This window comes from Sparassis crispa (genome assembly GCF_003851025.1).
Source record: "Sparassis crispa DNA, contig_000003F, whole genome shotgun sequence".
Classification (NCBI taxonomy): Eukaryota; Fungi; Basidiomycota; class Agaricomycetes; order Polyporales; family Sparassidaceae; genus Sparassis; species Sparassis crispa.
The window spans coordinates 1,043,104-1,059,218 of record NW_020939750.1 but is presented as its reverse complement, the minus strand read 5'-3'; the positions used below and the strand labels follow the sequence as shown (position 1 = coordinate 1,059,218).

At 52.0% G+C, this 16,115-nt stretch overlaps 6 protein-coding genes and 1 non-coding gene across 7 annotated transcripts; 4 read left to right on the top strand and 3 right to left on the bottom strand.

Moving 5' to 3' along the window:
* Positions 1-313: 313 nt before the first annotated feature.
* Positions 314-424, bottom strand: SCP_r0404140 (the record flags this gene model as incomplete). Its single annotated transcript, XR_003546567.1, has 1 exon — positions 314-424. It is a non-coding gene; the product is annotated as a 5S ribosomal RNA (ribosomal RNA).
* Positions 425-699: 275 nt separating this feature from the next.
* SCP_0404130 (DNA damage-binding protein) lies at positions 700-2,975 on the bottom strand (the record flags this gene model as incomplete). Its single annotated transcript, XM_027757149.1, has 11 exons — positions 700-808; positions 867-901; positions 960-1,001; positions 1,057-1,122; positions 1,179-1,267; positions 1,319-1,557; positions 1,617-1,906; positions 1,971-2,158; positions 2,226-2,595; positions 2,647-2,884; positions 2,956-2,975. The coding sequence occupies 11 exons, from the start codon at positions 2,973-2,975 to the stop codon at positions 700-702; spliced, it is 1,686 nt and encodes a 561-aa protein (XP_027612950.1).
* A 264-nt stretch (positions 2,976-3,239) lies between these two features.
* Positions 3,240-7,820, bottom strand: SCP_0404120 (hypothetical protein; the record flags this gene model as incomplete). Its single annotated transcript, XM_027757148.1, has 20 exons — positions 3,240-3,476; positions 3,523-3,762; positions 3,819-3,902; positions 3,953-4,167; positions 4,229-4,276; positions 4,334-4,394; positions 4,451-4,586; positions 4,635-4,765; positions 4,824-4,936; positions 4,991-5,125; positions 5,179-5,368; positions 5,421-5,540; positions 5,589-5,707; positions 5,777-6,066; positions 6,120-6,391; positions 6,442-6,603; positions 6,651-6,998; positions 7,051-7,240; positions 7,290-7,489; positions 7,545-7,820. 20 exons carry the CDS (start codon positions 7,818-7,820, stop codon positions 3,240-3,242), a joined length of 3,567 nt encoding a protein of 1,188 aa, XP_027612949.1.
* A 396-nt stretch (positions 7,821-8,216) lies between these two features.
* Positions 8,217-9,118, top strand: SCP_0404110 (hypothetical protein; the record flags this gene model as incomplete). Its single annotated transcript, XM_027757147.1, has 5 exons — positions 8,217-8,362; positions 8,416-8,480; positions 8,533-8,576; positions 8,626-8,953; positions 9,006-9,118. The coding sequence occupies 5 exons, from the start codon at positions 8,217-8,219 to the stop codon at positions 9,116-9,118; spliced, it is 696 nt and encodes a 231-aa protein (XP_027612948.1).
* Positions 9,119-9,411: 293 nt separating this feature from the next.
* On the top strand, positions 9,412-11,183 carry SCP_0404100 (Probable argininosuccinate; the record flags this gene model as incomplete). Its single annotated transcript, XM_027757146.1, has 8 exons — positions 9,412-9,476; positions 9,525-9,699; positions 9,760-10,011; positions 10,065-10,411; positions 10,463-10,547; positions 10,607-10,750; positions 10,803-10,883; positions 10,941-11,183. The coding sequence occupies 8 exons, from the start codon at positions 9,412-9,414 to the stop codon at positions 11,181-11,183; spliced, it is 1,392 nt and encodes a 463-aa protein (XP_027612947.1).
* A 401-nt stretch (positions 11,184-11,584) lies between these two features.
* SCP_0404090 (Syntaxin-like protein) lies at positions 11,585-13,005 on the top strand (the record flags this gene model as incomplete). The annotated part of the gene is made up of 9 exons (XM_027757145.1): positions 11,585-11,614; positions 11,675-11,709; positions 11,763-11,901; positions 11,958-12,191; positions 12,253-12,361; positions 12,411-12,487; positions 12,546-12,665; positions 12,722-12,807; positions 12,861-13,005. The coding sequence occupies 9 exons, from the start codon at positions 11,585-11,587 to the stop codon at positions 13,003-13,005; spliced, it is 975 nt and encodes a 324-aa protein (XP_027612946.1).
* A 2,436-nt stretch (positions 13,006-15,441) lies between these two features.
* Positions 15,442-15,735, top strand: SCP_0404080 (hypothetical protein; the record flags this gene model as incomplete). The annotated part of the gene is made up of 2 exons (XM_027757144.1): positions 15,442-15,549; positions 15,613-15,735. 2 exons carry the CDS (start codon positions 15,442-15,444, stop codon positions 15,733-15,735), a joined length of 231 nt encoding a protein of 76 aa, XP_027612945.1.
* Positions 15,736-16,115: the final 380 nt, after the last annotated feature.

The following is a 16,115-nucleotide window of genomic DNA, read 5'->3' as shown; positions in this document are numbered from 1 at the left end:
TATACAGTGTTCATGCTAGTTCTGAGATGTGCATGCCTATGAAGGAGGACGTTCAAGCTTCGCCTGATTCGGCACAGACCTAGCCCATGGTCTGTCGCTTATCCGGCGCTTAACGGGCGCTAACTGTAAGGTAGGAGGGCTCTATCAAACTGCCCCAGACGTGTTATCTGCGGTGGTAGGGTGCGATGAGATACCCGTCTGGGTACGAGACCACAGAAAACCTATCATTAAAGCACATCAAACCAATGTCAAACAAGCAGATTGAGATACGACAATTATTTCACAGGTTTGTGAGAAAAACTGTGAAGAAAACCACAGCACCCAGGATTCCCGCGTGGTCCCCCACCGTGGTACTAACTGGGCGGCACTCCGGTTAACTGCGCAGATCGGACGGGATGCGGCGTTTTCGAAGTCCTATGGCCGCGGATAAATTTGGGCATTGCGGAACATATATAAAGGGTCACCGGTCAATGGAGCACCCTTGCAGTATATACCGTCTCTCCGTCCGTACTGTTTGTAGCTGCTTTCAGTGACACTCCGTCCAGCTGGAAACTGGCCTTCATTTATACTAGTAATTCCATAAGTCGTGTGCAGGGCTTATCCAAGAGAACGGAAATCTATCAAATATAATCCAGCGAATAACCGTGCATCGCAAACCCGCGCGCCCTGGGGGCAAGACAAGGAACATCGATATCATCTCTACTCATCCGGCGGAGCCCACAGCACACATCTGCCACTGGCATTGCCACTTGCTGCTCGCTCTAGGACACTGGGATGGGAGCAAGTAACCGCTTGCACGGCTGTTATCCTGAGATGTCTATCAGTTTTAATGCCCTCGATCTTGGTGTCCTAACAGATGTACGTACCGTTGACGGTCCGACAGTCTGGCAATTAAATCTCCCTGTTATCACAATAAACACGTCAGATTTGGGGTGAACAGCTCCTCAACAGTAGCTCACTTTGCAAGAGAAGATATCCAACGAGTGCTCCATATTGCCGATCTAAACCGGATTCAGTAATCGTTCGCCTACAATGCTTATAATGGAGCCAACTCGCCGTGAAATGTGGATAGTGATCGGAGTTCTGCGACCATTGCGCTCTGAGGATCGTCAACCATTTACCCTGCCAGCAAAGCCTGAGTTTCAGTGCCAGCAGATAAAACGGTGAAAGGGACGTACAGTCTGACAGTTGTGCTTGATCTGGCTAAATGGTCTGGATGACGGGAAGGGGGAGTCACGTTGAAGAAATTTATCGCTGATATCCCATACTACTTCTTCGTCAGGGCAACATGGAGGGAACGAAGTACAAAATCACTTACATCGGATGGTGTCATCGTAACTTGTACTAACGATAGATCTTCCCCGGGGATCCCAGTACGCCGAGCTGACTGACTTGTTGTGTCGCCATTCGCCACGCAGACAACCTTGCCCTTGCTTGGATGCCAGGAAGTGCTCCACCACTTCGCTGTCGAAATCTTGCGGTAACACCGAGGCAGAGGATGATGCAGCCCCTTTCCCCTTTGTGGTTATGTGCTCAAGTTTCCGGGTGTCCCAAATCCTGCGGGACAATATAATCATTGCAGGCGGCGCACAGGAAATGTAGAGATAAGTACTCACTTCAACGAACGGCTGTTGGAAGCCGTTACAAGGAAATGGGTATTCGTGGGATTTACACTGATGCTACCAATCTTCTGATCTGACAATTGGTACCATCGTGCCTTCGACTTGTCCTGCCGTAAGTCCAGGTGTGTGACACCACCGAGAGCGTCTGATATCCACATTTCATTGCCGGTGGGGGGAAGGTCGATCGACGAAATCAGCACTTCATCAGTCGAGAAGATCTCGCGAGAGATGCCTGATGTGAAAGAGAGACGTCGAATAGTGCAGTCGTACGAACTTGTATATACCTGTCAAACGACTTTCAGATGGGCCGGTCTTTGGAATCAGCAATTAGAGGGACTTTAAACGCACATTATGTGAATCAACGGGATCGAACTTTACCGTAGAAATGGATGATTTCGCAGTGGCTGGCCAGTGGAGTTGGAGTCGCCAATATTTACCACCTTCACTATTGTCGGAGGAGGTAACATCCTCCGCGTCATCGGCGACCTCTTCCTGTGGAGCCCGAGCATCCCATATACCTAACTGGCCATGCTTGTCTGAAGGGAGACAATCGAGAGAATACAAGTCGATCAGGAAAAGTTAGTGCAGTCATTCAAATCTTACCGCCGAAGAAGATAAGATCCTTCGTAGGCTCGGGGTGATAAGCCGCGCTGTATATCCGATCTTGGGTGACTTTTGCCCGCGCGACTACCTTCAAGCCTCGCAGCTTCTTCCTGAGTTCTGTAACGGCAGCCTTCTCCTTCTTATCATCTTCGAACACAAATGCACCCTGGTCATCATTTTGATTGGGATATACCTCCCTGATGACATCCTGGAAAACTGCTTGTAGACCGGCTCGCTCATCGGCCCCCAACTCTTCTGTTATCGTTTGTAGTTCTAAATCTTGGTGTCGCGGCTTCTTGGCTTCCCGCGCGCGTTCCTCCGCTTCCAGACGCTCTTCTTCCTCCTTCTTCCGCGTCTCTTCCTCTTCTTGCTAATAGGAGCATCATCAGTGCGAATGCGTTATACGATCGAGTTAACACACTTCTCGCTTTCTCCTCTTCGCAGGACCTTCATTTGGATCGGTAGCCGATCTTTTCAGTCTTGACGACTGTCGTGTAGGCACCGCGGCCACCGCCTTCGCGCGCTTCGGTCTTTTGGGCTGTACAGGCTGCGCGCTGTTCCTGGGTGATGGCTTATGTTTCACCGGAAGATCGACGGACAGCTCTAATTTGGCGAGAATCTCTCGGTTCCGTGCGATGTTGGCTTCACGCTCCTCCTCACTGAAACGTACAGGGTTAACCAGTAAAGCGGACCAGCAATCATTGCTGTCATGAAATACCAGTGTACTCACAAATCCAAATAATCCGACATAGTTATGAAAGTTGAGAAGAGAAGCGAATGGGATAAGTCGGAGGAAAGCTGGAAGTCTGGAGTGCCAGGCGCGGCCCGATTCACGTCGTGTCACACAGTGTGATGGTGTGACAATTGGCGTCCTACTCGACTCGAAGCTAGTATCCTAAAGGCAGAAAATCAGTCCTATGAGAGGGGCAAGGGACAGACTGATAGTTTGAAGTGTTCAACTCTCAGCGAAAAACACACTGAGCTGGAATAATTTATAGCAATAAATACTTGAAATCAAGCAACTACGCCTTCCTGCCCCATACTGACTACGAACGTACTCCGACCCCCCCTAGGCGATACAAGTACTCTCTCCGCACCGTGCAACTGGTACGTCTCACAGCTCGGTAGGACCATGGACCTCATCCTCATCTCGCCTGGAATTGGTAGCGCCGTGATCCCAACTTTCGGAAGGGCAAGTTCCCCATGATGTAGTGCAATAAGAGTTATGGCTATCGTGAACGTTTGTCCGTCCTGACGGATTTGTCAGCGCAGTCAACAGATAAAGACCCTCACCTACCTTCGCGATGAAATCTCCCCTTTTGCGCCCACAGACTAGCCAATCCTGTGTCATCTCCTCGATGTCGTAGCGCAAGTGGTATGTCTCGTTGTTCGAGTCTTCTGCTGGTGCCCAGTGGAACGAAGTCGTGACAGAAACCACAGCAGATATAGGTTGACCAGCAAATAAACGAGGTACCTTGCCAACTGACACCGTGGAGAATGGATTGGGAAGGATTTGCAGACGAGCAGCAGCGAGTATCTGTACACGACAAAGATAGGTATGATATCTCCATCGTATCTGTAGCTAAGACTCACATGCATCCGCGGCACGTCAACCGGAATGATAACTTCTCGCCATTCTCCGAATGTAAATTGACCTGATCTGTCCATGCTGAGAATCTGAACGCATAACGTGAGTGAGGACACCAAGGCACGTCATCCAAACACACCTCTTTGAGTCGATGTAGTGCAGCACCCACCTCACCTTCTTCGTCGGGCAACCCGGGGACCACGAGCTCTCCGGTGATACTATACAGTTCAATCCACTTTGCATCACCTTCAAGGGCTTGTATCACCTTGTCAATGAGCTCATCGCAATGAGGCTCCAGTGATGGTGATTCCAACAAGACTTGTTGTACTGAGAGATCAACTAAAGATTCCACTTCTGTAGGAGGAAAAGATGTATAGTCAGGTTTAAGGCCTGTAAGCCAAAGTGCAGAATCAACCTTCACGAAGCATCCGGTATTCTATTTGCAGCTGCAATGACTCCCGCCCTAGACTCATAATATCAGAGATAGATGATAGAGACAACCCACACAAATATCAGTCACCTTGCCCTCTTGCAGAGTCAAGCTGGAACAAGAACTTCCCCGGTTGATTCGGCGTGATTGTCTATCGCACTGCATGAGTGAAGCAGCCAGCCAATAAGATCAGCACAAAGGACGAACGACGATGGCAGGTTTCTGAGAGAGACAGCTCGTAATCTTGACGCCATCAGCATCGTACTTAATAGGCTGTAGTCGAGTGCACCGGATGCGAATGTGCTGGTGAGACGTGGTGGATAGAGTGAAACGGGTGAATAGCCTGTAAATGTTGTCAGAGGATGATTAGTACCAGCCCGATGCTACACACCTTGTACCGCGAAAAAAATCTTCGACATTGATGGTGACGGGTAACCCTGTGGCAACTACCCTTCCCAACTTGAGTATTCTGGTAATTGTCGGCTCCGCAGACGTTACATATTCGACACTGATATTGACTCTCTGCAGAAATAATATCTCCCGGCTCTCCGATAGGACCATAAAAAATCAGAGAACTCACCATGAACTGGAGGCTGGAGGCATCAGAATGAGGTATCGACATAACGACGGCCTTCCCATTCCCAACGTCAGTAAGAGTGACAGAAGCGTCGGTGGAGTGGACAGTAGCATCCTCTGACCATGCGTGTCAGCTTTGCATGGATGATGGATGAAAGGTGGGTTCCTCACGTTCAGTTTCCAAGCTAGTATCTGCAAAGTGGAACCGAATACCAGAGGGAGCGGAAAGCTTTAAAGTGACAGTAGAAATGTCGTTCCGTCCGGTGCGGATGATGACCATGATACACGGAGGGGTGCCGAGTTCAACTGGAAATGACGCTTAACTAAATATGGGCGCTTGCAGAAATTGCTAGACATACTGCGAGGTGGTTGGCGTAGACGCACGTCCAGAGCATGAAGATCCTTTGGTATCCGCACGAGGGATGGGAGCCTCTTGAATACCGACTGCTGTTTGATCCAAGTCGAAATCATATTATCCTTCCATTGAAGAACGAGGCGGGCAATCTTGATCTGACTGCTGTGAAGGGCGTACGTCCCCGAAGCTGACGACTACCATAAGTCAGTATGGTCGTGGGATCTCATCAGCCGTGGTAACCCTTACTGGGCAGAAGAGAGTCAGTTTGGTTGATCCCGATGCAAGAGCACCCGGTTTCTCGGAGAACGATAGCTTAGTGCCTTCACGACCAATTACAATAATTGTCACTTCATCGATGGGTAGGTCCTGAAGGGCAATGAGAATAGGGAAGGAGGACGAGGTATAGATACCTACACAGGGTAAATGATTGTGCACCAGCACATCTACCAACGCGCCGTCCCGTGTTTCCGCCAATCGCGCATTTTTGTCGGCGACACTGATTGATATCGCGGGATGGTCCAATTGGAACATGTCTGGGACACGGTAGAGATCGCACTCGAGAGATGAGACCACATCAAGCGTGTCCTTGCAGAGATACACACCTGACTGCAGCCCTTCCGCAGCTTCTACGAGACCAGAGAAGAGACCAGAGACGTAGGACCTGCGGTCAGCCTCGTCTGTCAATAGATCTTTCCCTATATCCTCGACGTATGCTTTCAGAAATTCTAGAACGAGGTGTATCCAGTCTACGTCTTTGGTCTGCTTGGCGGAAGCATGCACATTCAGCGCGTGTGTGAGCATGAACGCCTCCAGAGAAGTCCATCCATGCGGAGCATAGTGCGCCGGGAGAGATTTGTACGTCTGGAAAGAGCTGGATAGCCGGTTGCGGTGGCTAAGAGAAACAGCTTAGCTCTCGATCCGTAACGGCGCGGAGAAACACCCTACACATCTAGAGCAGCTAGACTGCCGTGCAGCTTCAGCGCAAACTTACGTCTTCCTGCGCTGGCGTACAACTCTATGGCACGATTTGTAATCTGAACGTAGAGGTCGTAGAATGTCTCCTTGTCATGCAAAGATGAGAGGAGGTCCCCGCACGAGATGCTTTGAGAATTGCGTTTTTCTTGCGCGTTTGAGCCAGTAGTCCGCTCTAGTGGGAAGGGAATGGTGAAGGGAGGGCGGCAGGGTAAATATCCAACTTTTATCCCAATGACATCGAGCTTGCTGATATGAGGAGCAAAATCGAGGACGTGAGCAAATCCCGACTTACCTGTTGTCGCGCTAGGTCAAGTAGCTCTCCCTTTACAGCACTGAAACGGGCCAAACCTGCTTTATCCATCTGATGCTTGCTCGCCCAAGTGTCACATTGCTCGACCACGCTGAGCGCAGACGAGTACGTCCATGACTCCACGAAAAAGGCAGGCAGTGTATCCTGCAAACAAAATGAGTATAATACTACCAGGAACAGGAAATGCTCACGTCAATCTCTCGAAGACGCCTGCCAAAATTGCTCAGAAATGTGACAGCCTTGCTCCCGATTTCGACCACATCTCCAAGTTTACTCAAAATGTTGCATTGCCTAGCCAGTAAGTACGTTCGGAAGTCGAAGACTGATATTGAATTAGCAAGAATTAAATCGCGATATGGCTTCTTCGCAACAGACAGGAGAGGCAAGGAGTCGTCCTTAGGATTTGGCGAGATAAGGGCTCCGAACCACGAAAGGTTCTTCTCTCGGAGTACCTGGAAGAAGGCAGCCTCGAGTTCGTTATATTGTTGGAGGGCATCTTCGAACAAATTCATGCCTTCAAACGACATTGCAAGACTTTCCTGCTCTTTAATCAGCATGGCTAAACAATTCACATGCAGAGTCACGACGCGCCTTCAATATGAAGAAAGTACAAAAATTCCATCCAGGCATTTGTCGCTGACCCTCGGAACGCTTGACCTCCTCTTCCCGCTGTGTAAGGGCGGAGTCGAAGGCCGACAGAATGCCTTCCTTGACTTTGCTGATGAGCTCAGCCCACGCAGTAGGACTCTCGTAGTCCGTTGCCCAGACCAGCTGCACACATCTAGACATGGTGAAGCAGACATTTGGTGGAATAAAGGGTTCGAGCTTACCTGTCTCTCTTGTCCGCATTGAAGTCAGCTCTGATCCTATCGAGTACAGATGCCTTCATCTGGAACATCCTTCCTTGCGTGGCTTTGCCTTCAGGCCGTACAATATGGATGATCAGCCATTCTTGGTTCTTGCGCTGAGAAACAGACGCGTGCCAGTCTCTGATCTGCCTCTTCACGGAGTTCTTGTATGTTTCGTTATCCTTAGCATACCCTGTGAGGATGGCGCGTCCCCGCACGATATATTCATTTATTCACCTCGCACGCTACAATGTATAGATTGAGCAAAGGTTTCTCCAGCAGAGTCTGTGGGACCTGGGACGAAGGTTCGTCCCGAAAGCTCTCCGAGGCGACGAACTTGACATCCAATTCTTGGATGGTGCGGATGGTAGGTCGGGACGGAGACTTCCAGTGTATGTTGCGCAGAGGCAATTGCGACAGTAGAGCTGCATAGAGTTGTTTCCAGTGGTCTGTCGAAAGAAACACAGCTGGCGCAGCGTATGTCACTAAGACCCTCTGCGACGCAGAAGGCATGATAGACTCGGAGCGCAGGATCCCTCGGCCATTCCGCGGAGCATTTCCGCGAGTTCCCGACGACAATTTGGGTCGCGTGCACATCGACTTTCCATCATGGTCGCTCGTCCCGAGCGTCCATCACAAGCGTCTGAGACTGTCTCTACCCTTATCCTTGCAAATATTTGTGATCACCTGCGAGCATGTAAATATTCTTCGAATCTCGATGTAACAGCCCCAGCCACTAGCGATTCGTGACACATTGCGGGTGCATCATGATCACCGCCGCATCGTGGTGCATTTGCTGACATCCATACTGAACGTCATCATCGTATAAAGCCCTCTAGCTCGCGCTCTAGTACTCTTCCTTCAAACTCCCTTCCACAGAATTTTTTTGCGCACGCAGCCATCGCTATCATGTCATCCCTTGGCCTCAAAGTCGTCCTACATGCTGCCGCTGCCGCTATCATGGCCTATGGCTACGGCAACATCAAGTACACTCCTGCGGACGCCTGGATACGCCAACAGAAGGGAGGTCACTCACAGTTTCTGACCATCCTTGGGCAAGTCCATCCCTCGTATGCGGTGATCTCAGAGCTTGACCGACTGCTTGTAGTCTTGGTATCGCCTGGCTTACCATGATATTAAGCCTTGTGTCGGATTTCGTGCCGGCTATTAAAGGTGATGCTTACTATACTCTACCAGTTGAAGTCGCTACATATTATATCTCCAGCTGTCCGGTGGTTGAAGCGCACTTTGCTGATGGTTGCTATGCCTGTGCGTCATCCTAAACCATCTTAAGAGGTTCTGCTCAGAAACGCCGCAGGTCTCATTCGTGATCTCATCCATCTACTGGTCTATGTTGATCTTCGTACCGGAGAAAATTCTGATGCCAGTGCGAGGGGCCTCAGCGTTTACTCCGGAACAAGGTGTCCCGAGCTCTTCCACCTCGGTACCACAACTCTACCGAATTCCCTTGTCCATGGATCTCGCCTTGCACGCCGTTCCTGCAATCAGCCTTCTGCTCGATTTCGCCTTGTTTGAACGCAAATATACGAAGAAGCAGGCTTTCATTGGTGGTCTATTGGCGTGCGCTGCCGCAGGTACTTCGTACGGATACTGGGTGGAATATCTCGCGACCTTCAACGGTACATGTATGCATTTTCTTCATTGCAGGTCGTGAGCAGTGCTCATTTCGTGCTCCAGTCCCATACCCGTTCTTGACAGATAATCCTCCGCACATTCGACAACTCATCTATGCAGGTGCAAGCAGCGGAGCTCTCGTGATGTTCTGGATCCTGAATGCCCTTCATCCGTAGAGAACGTTAGTAGACGCAATGGTTCTCGCAGTACTACGTTATAATGCTTCGCCGTTACTAGTCTATGAATAACCTGCATGTTAGATGAATGTTAACTCTTCGGTTCTCTTCCGCGCGCAGGCCTCCAGACGCGTCTGCGGTAAGTCGTCTGAGCGTGTGAACGACGCGAGTCACGATCTGAGTTACGATCTCAAGATTGCCTGCAGCCAACCGTTCGGAGTTTTGGCGCAACCAGTACTAGTCAACTTGCACTCAGAGTCAGATAGTGCCGTTCGTTCGGAAACCACATCTTCATGGCAAATCTACCTACAAAACAGAAACTGTGGGGTGGGAGGTTTACTGGTAAAACCGATCCTCTGTAAGTTGCCTGCAGCTTCACGCATGGGTGCACTACATGATAGAACAGCATGCATGAATTCAACCAGTCGCTGCGATATGACCAGCGGATGCACGCTGCAGACATTCGTGGATCCATCGCATATGCAAAAGCTTTGACGCTTGTCGGGATCTTGACCAATGAAGAAGAAAGTAAGATCGTAGACGGCTTGCAGATGGTGGGCGAAGAATGGCGGAAGGGCACGGTACGCTCTTTAGTATCATTCGTATGCAGGTTTTGTGAAGATCATAGGAACACTCTGTAGTTTAAGGTGCAGTCGGACGACGAAGACATTCATACAGCAAATGAGCGCCGCTTAAGTGAACTCATCGGCCCTCTAGGCGGCAAATTGCACACAGGACGTTCGCGGAATGACCAGGTGGCGACGGACATGCGGTTGTGGCTTCTTCAAGAAGTTCATGAGATTGAAAAGGGTCTGAAGGGACTCATTCGTGTAATGGTCGAGCGTGCAGACAAGGAGCAGGATGTCCTCATGCCGGGGTACACCCACTTGCAGGTATGAAACGGCAATGCACGCTCGCAACATAGACTGATGGTGTGTGCATACAGCGTGGACAACCCATCCGATGGTCCCATCTTCTTCTCTCCCATGCATTTTCATTCCATGCCGATCTGCAGCGTCTTCAGCAGTTGATTCCTCGCATTTCCGTCCTTCCTCTAGGGTGTGGTGCCCTGGCTGGCAACCCCTTCGTAGTAGACCGTGAATTCCTCGCGAAAGAGCTCGGATTCCAGTCTGTAGCAGAAAACAGTTTATATGGTGTAGGCGACCGTGACTTCATTGTCGAATTCATGATGTGGGCGAGTCTTTCCATGACCCACATCAGCCGGATGGCGGAGGATCTGGTCATTTATTCGACCGCAGAATTTGGCTTTGTCACCCTCAGTGATGCCTATAGGTGAGCGACGAAGGTGTTTCTGTGATCTTGACGCTGATTCAGTTCTCGTAGCACTGGCTCGAGCATAATGCCGCAAAAGAAAAATCCTGATTCATTAGAGCTCTTGCGAGGGAAATCTGGCCGTGTGTTTGGAAACGTGCGTCTAGTACCTGTGGGTGCCCCTGCAGAAAATATAAACACATTCTTCATTTGCAGATGGCTGGTTTCTTGATGACACTGAAAGGCCTTCCGTCAACATACAACAAAGATCTCCAAGAGGATAAGGAGCCCCTCTTCGACGCCGTGGATACAGTGTCAGCATCTTTCAAGATTGCAGAAGGTGTTATTGCTACGATGGAGGCGCGTATATGCAGCTTGTAACATTGTATGCGCTTCTGACAGCTATTGACAGATACACGCCGACAAGATGAGACAGGCGCTGACCATGGACGTTCTCGCGACCGACCTAGCTGATTACCTGGTGCGCAAAGGGGTAAGTGATCTGCAGTTCCAGCGCGTGCGCCGTTCTTAGACCTGCGCCGGCCATCAGATCCCCTTCAGGGAGACACATCACATCTCTGGGCGGGCCGTCGCCCTGGCGGAGTCCCGAAAATGCCAGCTAAGCGACTTGACGCTCCAGGACTACAAGAGCCTGAACGAGAAGTTCGGCGACGATGTGCTGTCTGTGTTCGACTTTGAAGCGAGCGTCGAGAGGCGAGAGTCGATTGGAGGGACGAGCCGAAAGATGGTGGCGAGGCAGGTCCGCGTGCTCCGCGCCGCTGTGGACAACTGACAGCAGGTCGGGCTGCGCGGGCGGGGCAGGGGCCTTAGGGCGGTTAGCATAGCTGTACAACAGGCGGATGCGGCGGTATCAGAGATATCCCCTTCTAATTGCGCGCGCATACCTACTTCGGTGATGCTGTAGGCCGCTCGCCGAAGTAAGCCCGGAGGCCGGCCGGAGGCTCAACTGTGGCAGTAAAGATGGCCGTGCAGTCATAGCCGCCCGTCGGTGCAGCAACTTCTTGACACCGCCCCACAACGCTTTCTCTCCAGACTACCTCACGTCTCTCTACTCCTCCTCTTCCTTCGCACGAGCAGCATTGATTGTTGCAGCGCTTCATCTTTCCATTTCTCTCAACCCATCATCACCCCTTCCTAATCCTTAGCATCCTCCCATAATCATCGTAACTAAGCATGGCCAGAGACAGACTCGCAGCTTTGAGGGTGAGCAGCCATGTCGTGCGTGAGCCCGCACATGTATAACGTCCATCATTATCATTATAGGCGCAGCAGAGTGGGGGCAGCTACAACACCAGCAAGTACGTCAATCACTTTCGTTGAGGTCGTCTCCCACTCATGCGTAGCATTTCAGTGACTCCTACCCCATGCAAGCCACCACAACACCATACCAATCCGACCGACCAGCACCATACTCGCAGGACAGCTTCGACTCGACGGCGAAGGAGAGCTCAGCGGCGCCCGCGGACAGCATGTCCGCGTTCTACAGCGAGGTCCGTCCCTATTCGGCAGCTCCAGTGCGCCCGCGCTCACACTGCTGTTCACGCAGATCTCCTCCATCCAAGATGACCTGAGGACGTTCAACGACAACGTAGCGCGCATCGGCGAGCTGCACTCGCGCTCGCTGGACAATACCGACGACGCGGCTGCGCAGCGGGTGGCGCAACAGCTGGACGATCTCGTCGCGGACACAAGTGCACTGAGCAACATGCTCAAGCGGAGAATCAAGGCGCTGGAGCGGCAGCCAGGCGCAGGGCGTGACGGGCAGATCCGCAAGCAGCAGGTGAGTTGGTTTTGACACTTATGTCGGCATAGAAGATTGATCGCTTACGTCTGGCGCACAGACTGGCTTGGTGAAGCAGAAATTCGTAGAGGCGATCCAAAATTACCAGGGTGTCGAGCAGCAATACCGGGCCAAGTACAAGCAACGTCTTGAGCGCCAGTTCAAAATTGGTAGGTCGTCTACTTCTTGTACTCAGAATGTTTCTAATACCCTCCCAAGTGAAACCCGATGCTACACCTGAGGAGGTCAAGGCGGTTGTGAACGATGACCAGAGCGGCCAGATTTTCAGTCAGGCTGTAAGTTACCTTTATCAGGGTTTCCTGCGCCCCGGAATGTGCGCTGATGTGACTGCAGTTGATGAATTCCAATCGTTATGGTGAGGCGCGGTCTGCATACCGTGAAGTGCAAGAACGGCACGAAGACATCAAACGTATCGAGAAGACAATTACAGAGCTGGCTCAACTCTTCAACGATGTCAGTTTCGTTATATGCCGGACGGAGCCGTCTACTCACTTCTATCATTCTTGTAGATGAGCGTACTGGTCGAGCAACAGGACGAGCAGATCAACGTGATTGAGACAACAGCAGGAGCAGTAGAGAAGGATACCGAAGTCGGGTACGTCTACGCATGCAAAGTGGCTGGTGGCCGTTTATTAACGACCTTATCAGTCTGCAATATACAGACAAGGCGGTTAGTTCCGCGCGCGCAGCACGCAAGAAGCGATGGATCTGCTTCATCATCGCACTCATCGTCGTCATCATCATCGTCGTCGTCGTCGCTGTCGTCGTCACCAACAACAACTCAAAGAAGTAGGCGGCGCGCCGCGGCTGACCCTCTTAACCCTGGCCCCAATGTCTCGTACCCTATCGTATTCTGCTTCGGACGTATTCTCGTTTGGACCCTCTCGTTCTCGTGTACATGAGCTTCGCATGCGCATCACGAATGCCAACGGACTTCTTGCTTGCGCGCCGCGCGGTCGCTATTCTACGTATACTTGCAGGGGTGTTTAGCTAGCCGTACGCGTTGCCCGCGCGACCTAATCGCCCCTTCATATATCCTCCCGCTCCTTCCCGCTTCGGATGGTAGTTCACCGCGAATCTGATACCGTTTCACCCTTCGGCTGGTGTGAGGCTGAAACTCGTCAGGGGCGCATAGTTTTTCATGCGCAGTGAGCAGAATGTCTTGACACCGCAGTTACGCAGCTGTTAGGTCTCTTGGCTGCGAAGCAGTGCGCAAGACATAGACAATTGAGGACACTAGTCCGCCGAGTCTCGGGTGTCCGGAGGATTGCGCCTGATAAATGCCAAAGCCTCCCGACACAAGTACGCAGTAAAAAGATATTAAGTGCGGGGGACGTGCGGAGACGAGTACCACGACCACAAATGAAAATAATCAAATAAGGGCGGGAGTCACAACAGCCACGTCAATAAGCAGCAAGCGCAAGAGAGCAGTAGCTAAGCAGTGCGAGGAGCTCGGCGCAACAAATCCGTGTCTCGATCCAGCGAGAACGGAAGAGCACCATGCAGCGCCTGCCTAGTGGTCTCCGTGATTGATGCCATCTTCGCCCAGCAGCTGGCCGGACCTACGGCACGCATGCGCTACATGGCGACGATGGTCGCGATAGGTGTGTTTTAGGCGTGCGGTTTGGGAAGGTGGGTGACGGTCCCGAGATAATCCTCATCAAGGCTATCTCACGTCCGGACCCCAAATTCGCTCGAAACGGCTGGAGGCTTGAGCCCATCCGGTCCACCCGATAAGTACAGTAGGGCGCCAGCAACTGTGAAGATGTGAGCGCGAAGCACGTCTCCGAATGTGCCGCCGGGAGACCGAAAACGCATCCAAATACCCGCAAAACACGCATAAAACCGGCGCTGCGAAGCTCTAGGAGCGTTCTGAATAGGAGTATAGGACCCGGAAGGCATGACCATTGTCCGTACCAACCTGACCGAGATCAGGAGGATTGAGCTTCGTCCGGACCAAGAACTGTCCGGACACCGTTTGACTTTATAGGAATTATCGACGGTCCTGGTGAGTGCTGCCGCGCTAGGGAAGGATGCGCGTTCCCTTTGTTATCCGAAATGAAGCCCAGGCGGGTACCATTGCGTCACTCGCGCAGAGGACTTTGACGCAGATCCCGGGCCTGGGGTGCTTGAATGAAAGGGATGACGTCGCTCGCAACTCGACCAGGGGGGTGCATGGATGCCCTACGCCCTCCGCTCTTCCAAGCCAGTCGGCTCCGTGCGTGTTCGGAACGACTCGCCAAGCATCGAATCGCCGTCGGATGGTGCGAATTCCGCTGCAAGAATATTGCAATTGCTTCTCGCGCACGGTGGGCACGTGCAGGCTAATGGCGGCAGCGAAGGAGAAGCAATGGGTCACGCAGGCAGCGTGGTTTCCGCGCGGCCGAGTTGGACGCCAGTAAACAAGCTCGAGAAAGCTGCCGGGATCACATGTGTACAGTTGTGTCGACCGGATGCGACCCGGACGCCGCGGCCGGGGATATATAAGTAGCAGCTTGTACTCGAGAAGGGGCGAGACATGGGGGCGGAAGACGGAGTGGGGAATGCAGTTGCACAGCTTTAGGGGGAATGAGGATTCGATGCTCCCAGAGAGATATGGAAAAAGATCGAAGTTTCGTGCAGAGGAGTCAGTGTCCATTTGTTGGTTAGTAACGAGCACGGGGCGGCGGAGTCCATAAGTGCCGATTTGTTAGAGAGACAAGAAAAAAGGCTGCCGAGGATCGCGGCACAGCGCGGGGAGGGCAGGACGGAGACCCTTGTTTTTTTGGCGGTGCGAGGTGCATACGCACGGATGAAGATGGAGTGCAAATACGACGCAAGGATTCAAGGAGACGAAGAAGGCTGAGCACGCAGGTGGTCCTGTGCGGACTCTGAGGAGTAAAGAGGGCCGTATCTGGGCTACCGCGAGGCCTGGGCGGTGGAGAAGGACCGACAAGCACCAAGAAGGCGTTCACCTAGTATGAGGCTCGACCGGAGAAGACCGGTGTGCAAGATCTATCTTAATCTGGGCCACGTGTCATCTCAGATTCGCCAATAGCTGACGCGTCCCTCGCTGTCGCCCTTATAAACCTCTCCACGCCGCCTGCCCGCTCCCTCTCATCCACCACCCACCCCCGCCTTCTTCCGCCCACCTGCGCTCCCTCTTACATTTGTCCTCGTAAGTCTACCACCAGCTATCCGCCGCATGTTACTCACCTCATCTCGTCTCAGACTACCTCACACGACCAGTATGCCCGCCAAGAAGCGCTGCCAACTCCAAGCTGAGCCCCGCTGCAACTCTGCGGTCCTCCGCCTCGTCGGTCAATGTCCACACTGCCGCGCGGAATTCTGTGGAGCGGTGCGTCTCACTTATTTTTCTTCACCATGCCAACTCTAATTATTCTTGTTCTTCCGATACTAGCATCGGATGCCTGAACACCACAACTGCCAGAATCTTGAGAGCTGTCGACAACAGGCGTTCGAGAAGAACAAGGCCAAGCTCGAAAGCGAACGCACCGTTGCCTCCAAGATGGCAATGACATAAGGCCCTCCCTGCGTCTTCCCACTGCACCCTGTATTTCCTCCACCATCGTTCATCTTCCATCTCGCCTGGTGCTCTCCACTTATTCCGTAGCGTCCCCAGTCCTTCTGTGCCCAGGTCCGTCGGCATCCTTATCGCTCCTCCGCCGCGCAGTCACGAATCTTCACGGACGCATCCCCTGTACATGTTATACCATACATACTTACACTATCTATCTCCTTGGTACCCTCCCCTCCACGATCCACATTACGTTGGCGTCGTATTTAATGCCCTAAGGGTGTCGCATTGTTCCACACTGTGTTCTCTGCTATTTGGGTAATGATATGTGTTATAGAAGTTTCCCTGACCTGTGCTTGAGTGAGACACTGAGTACGCGTATCAGA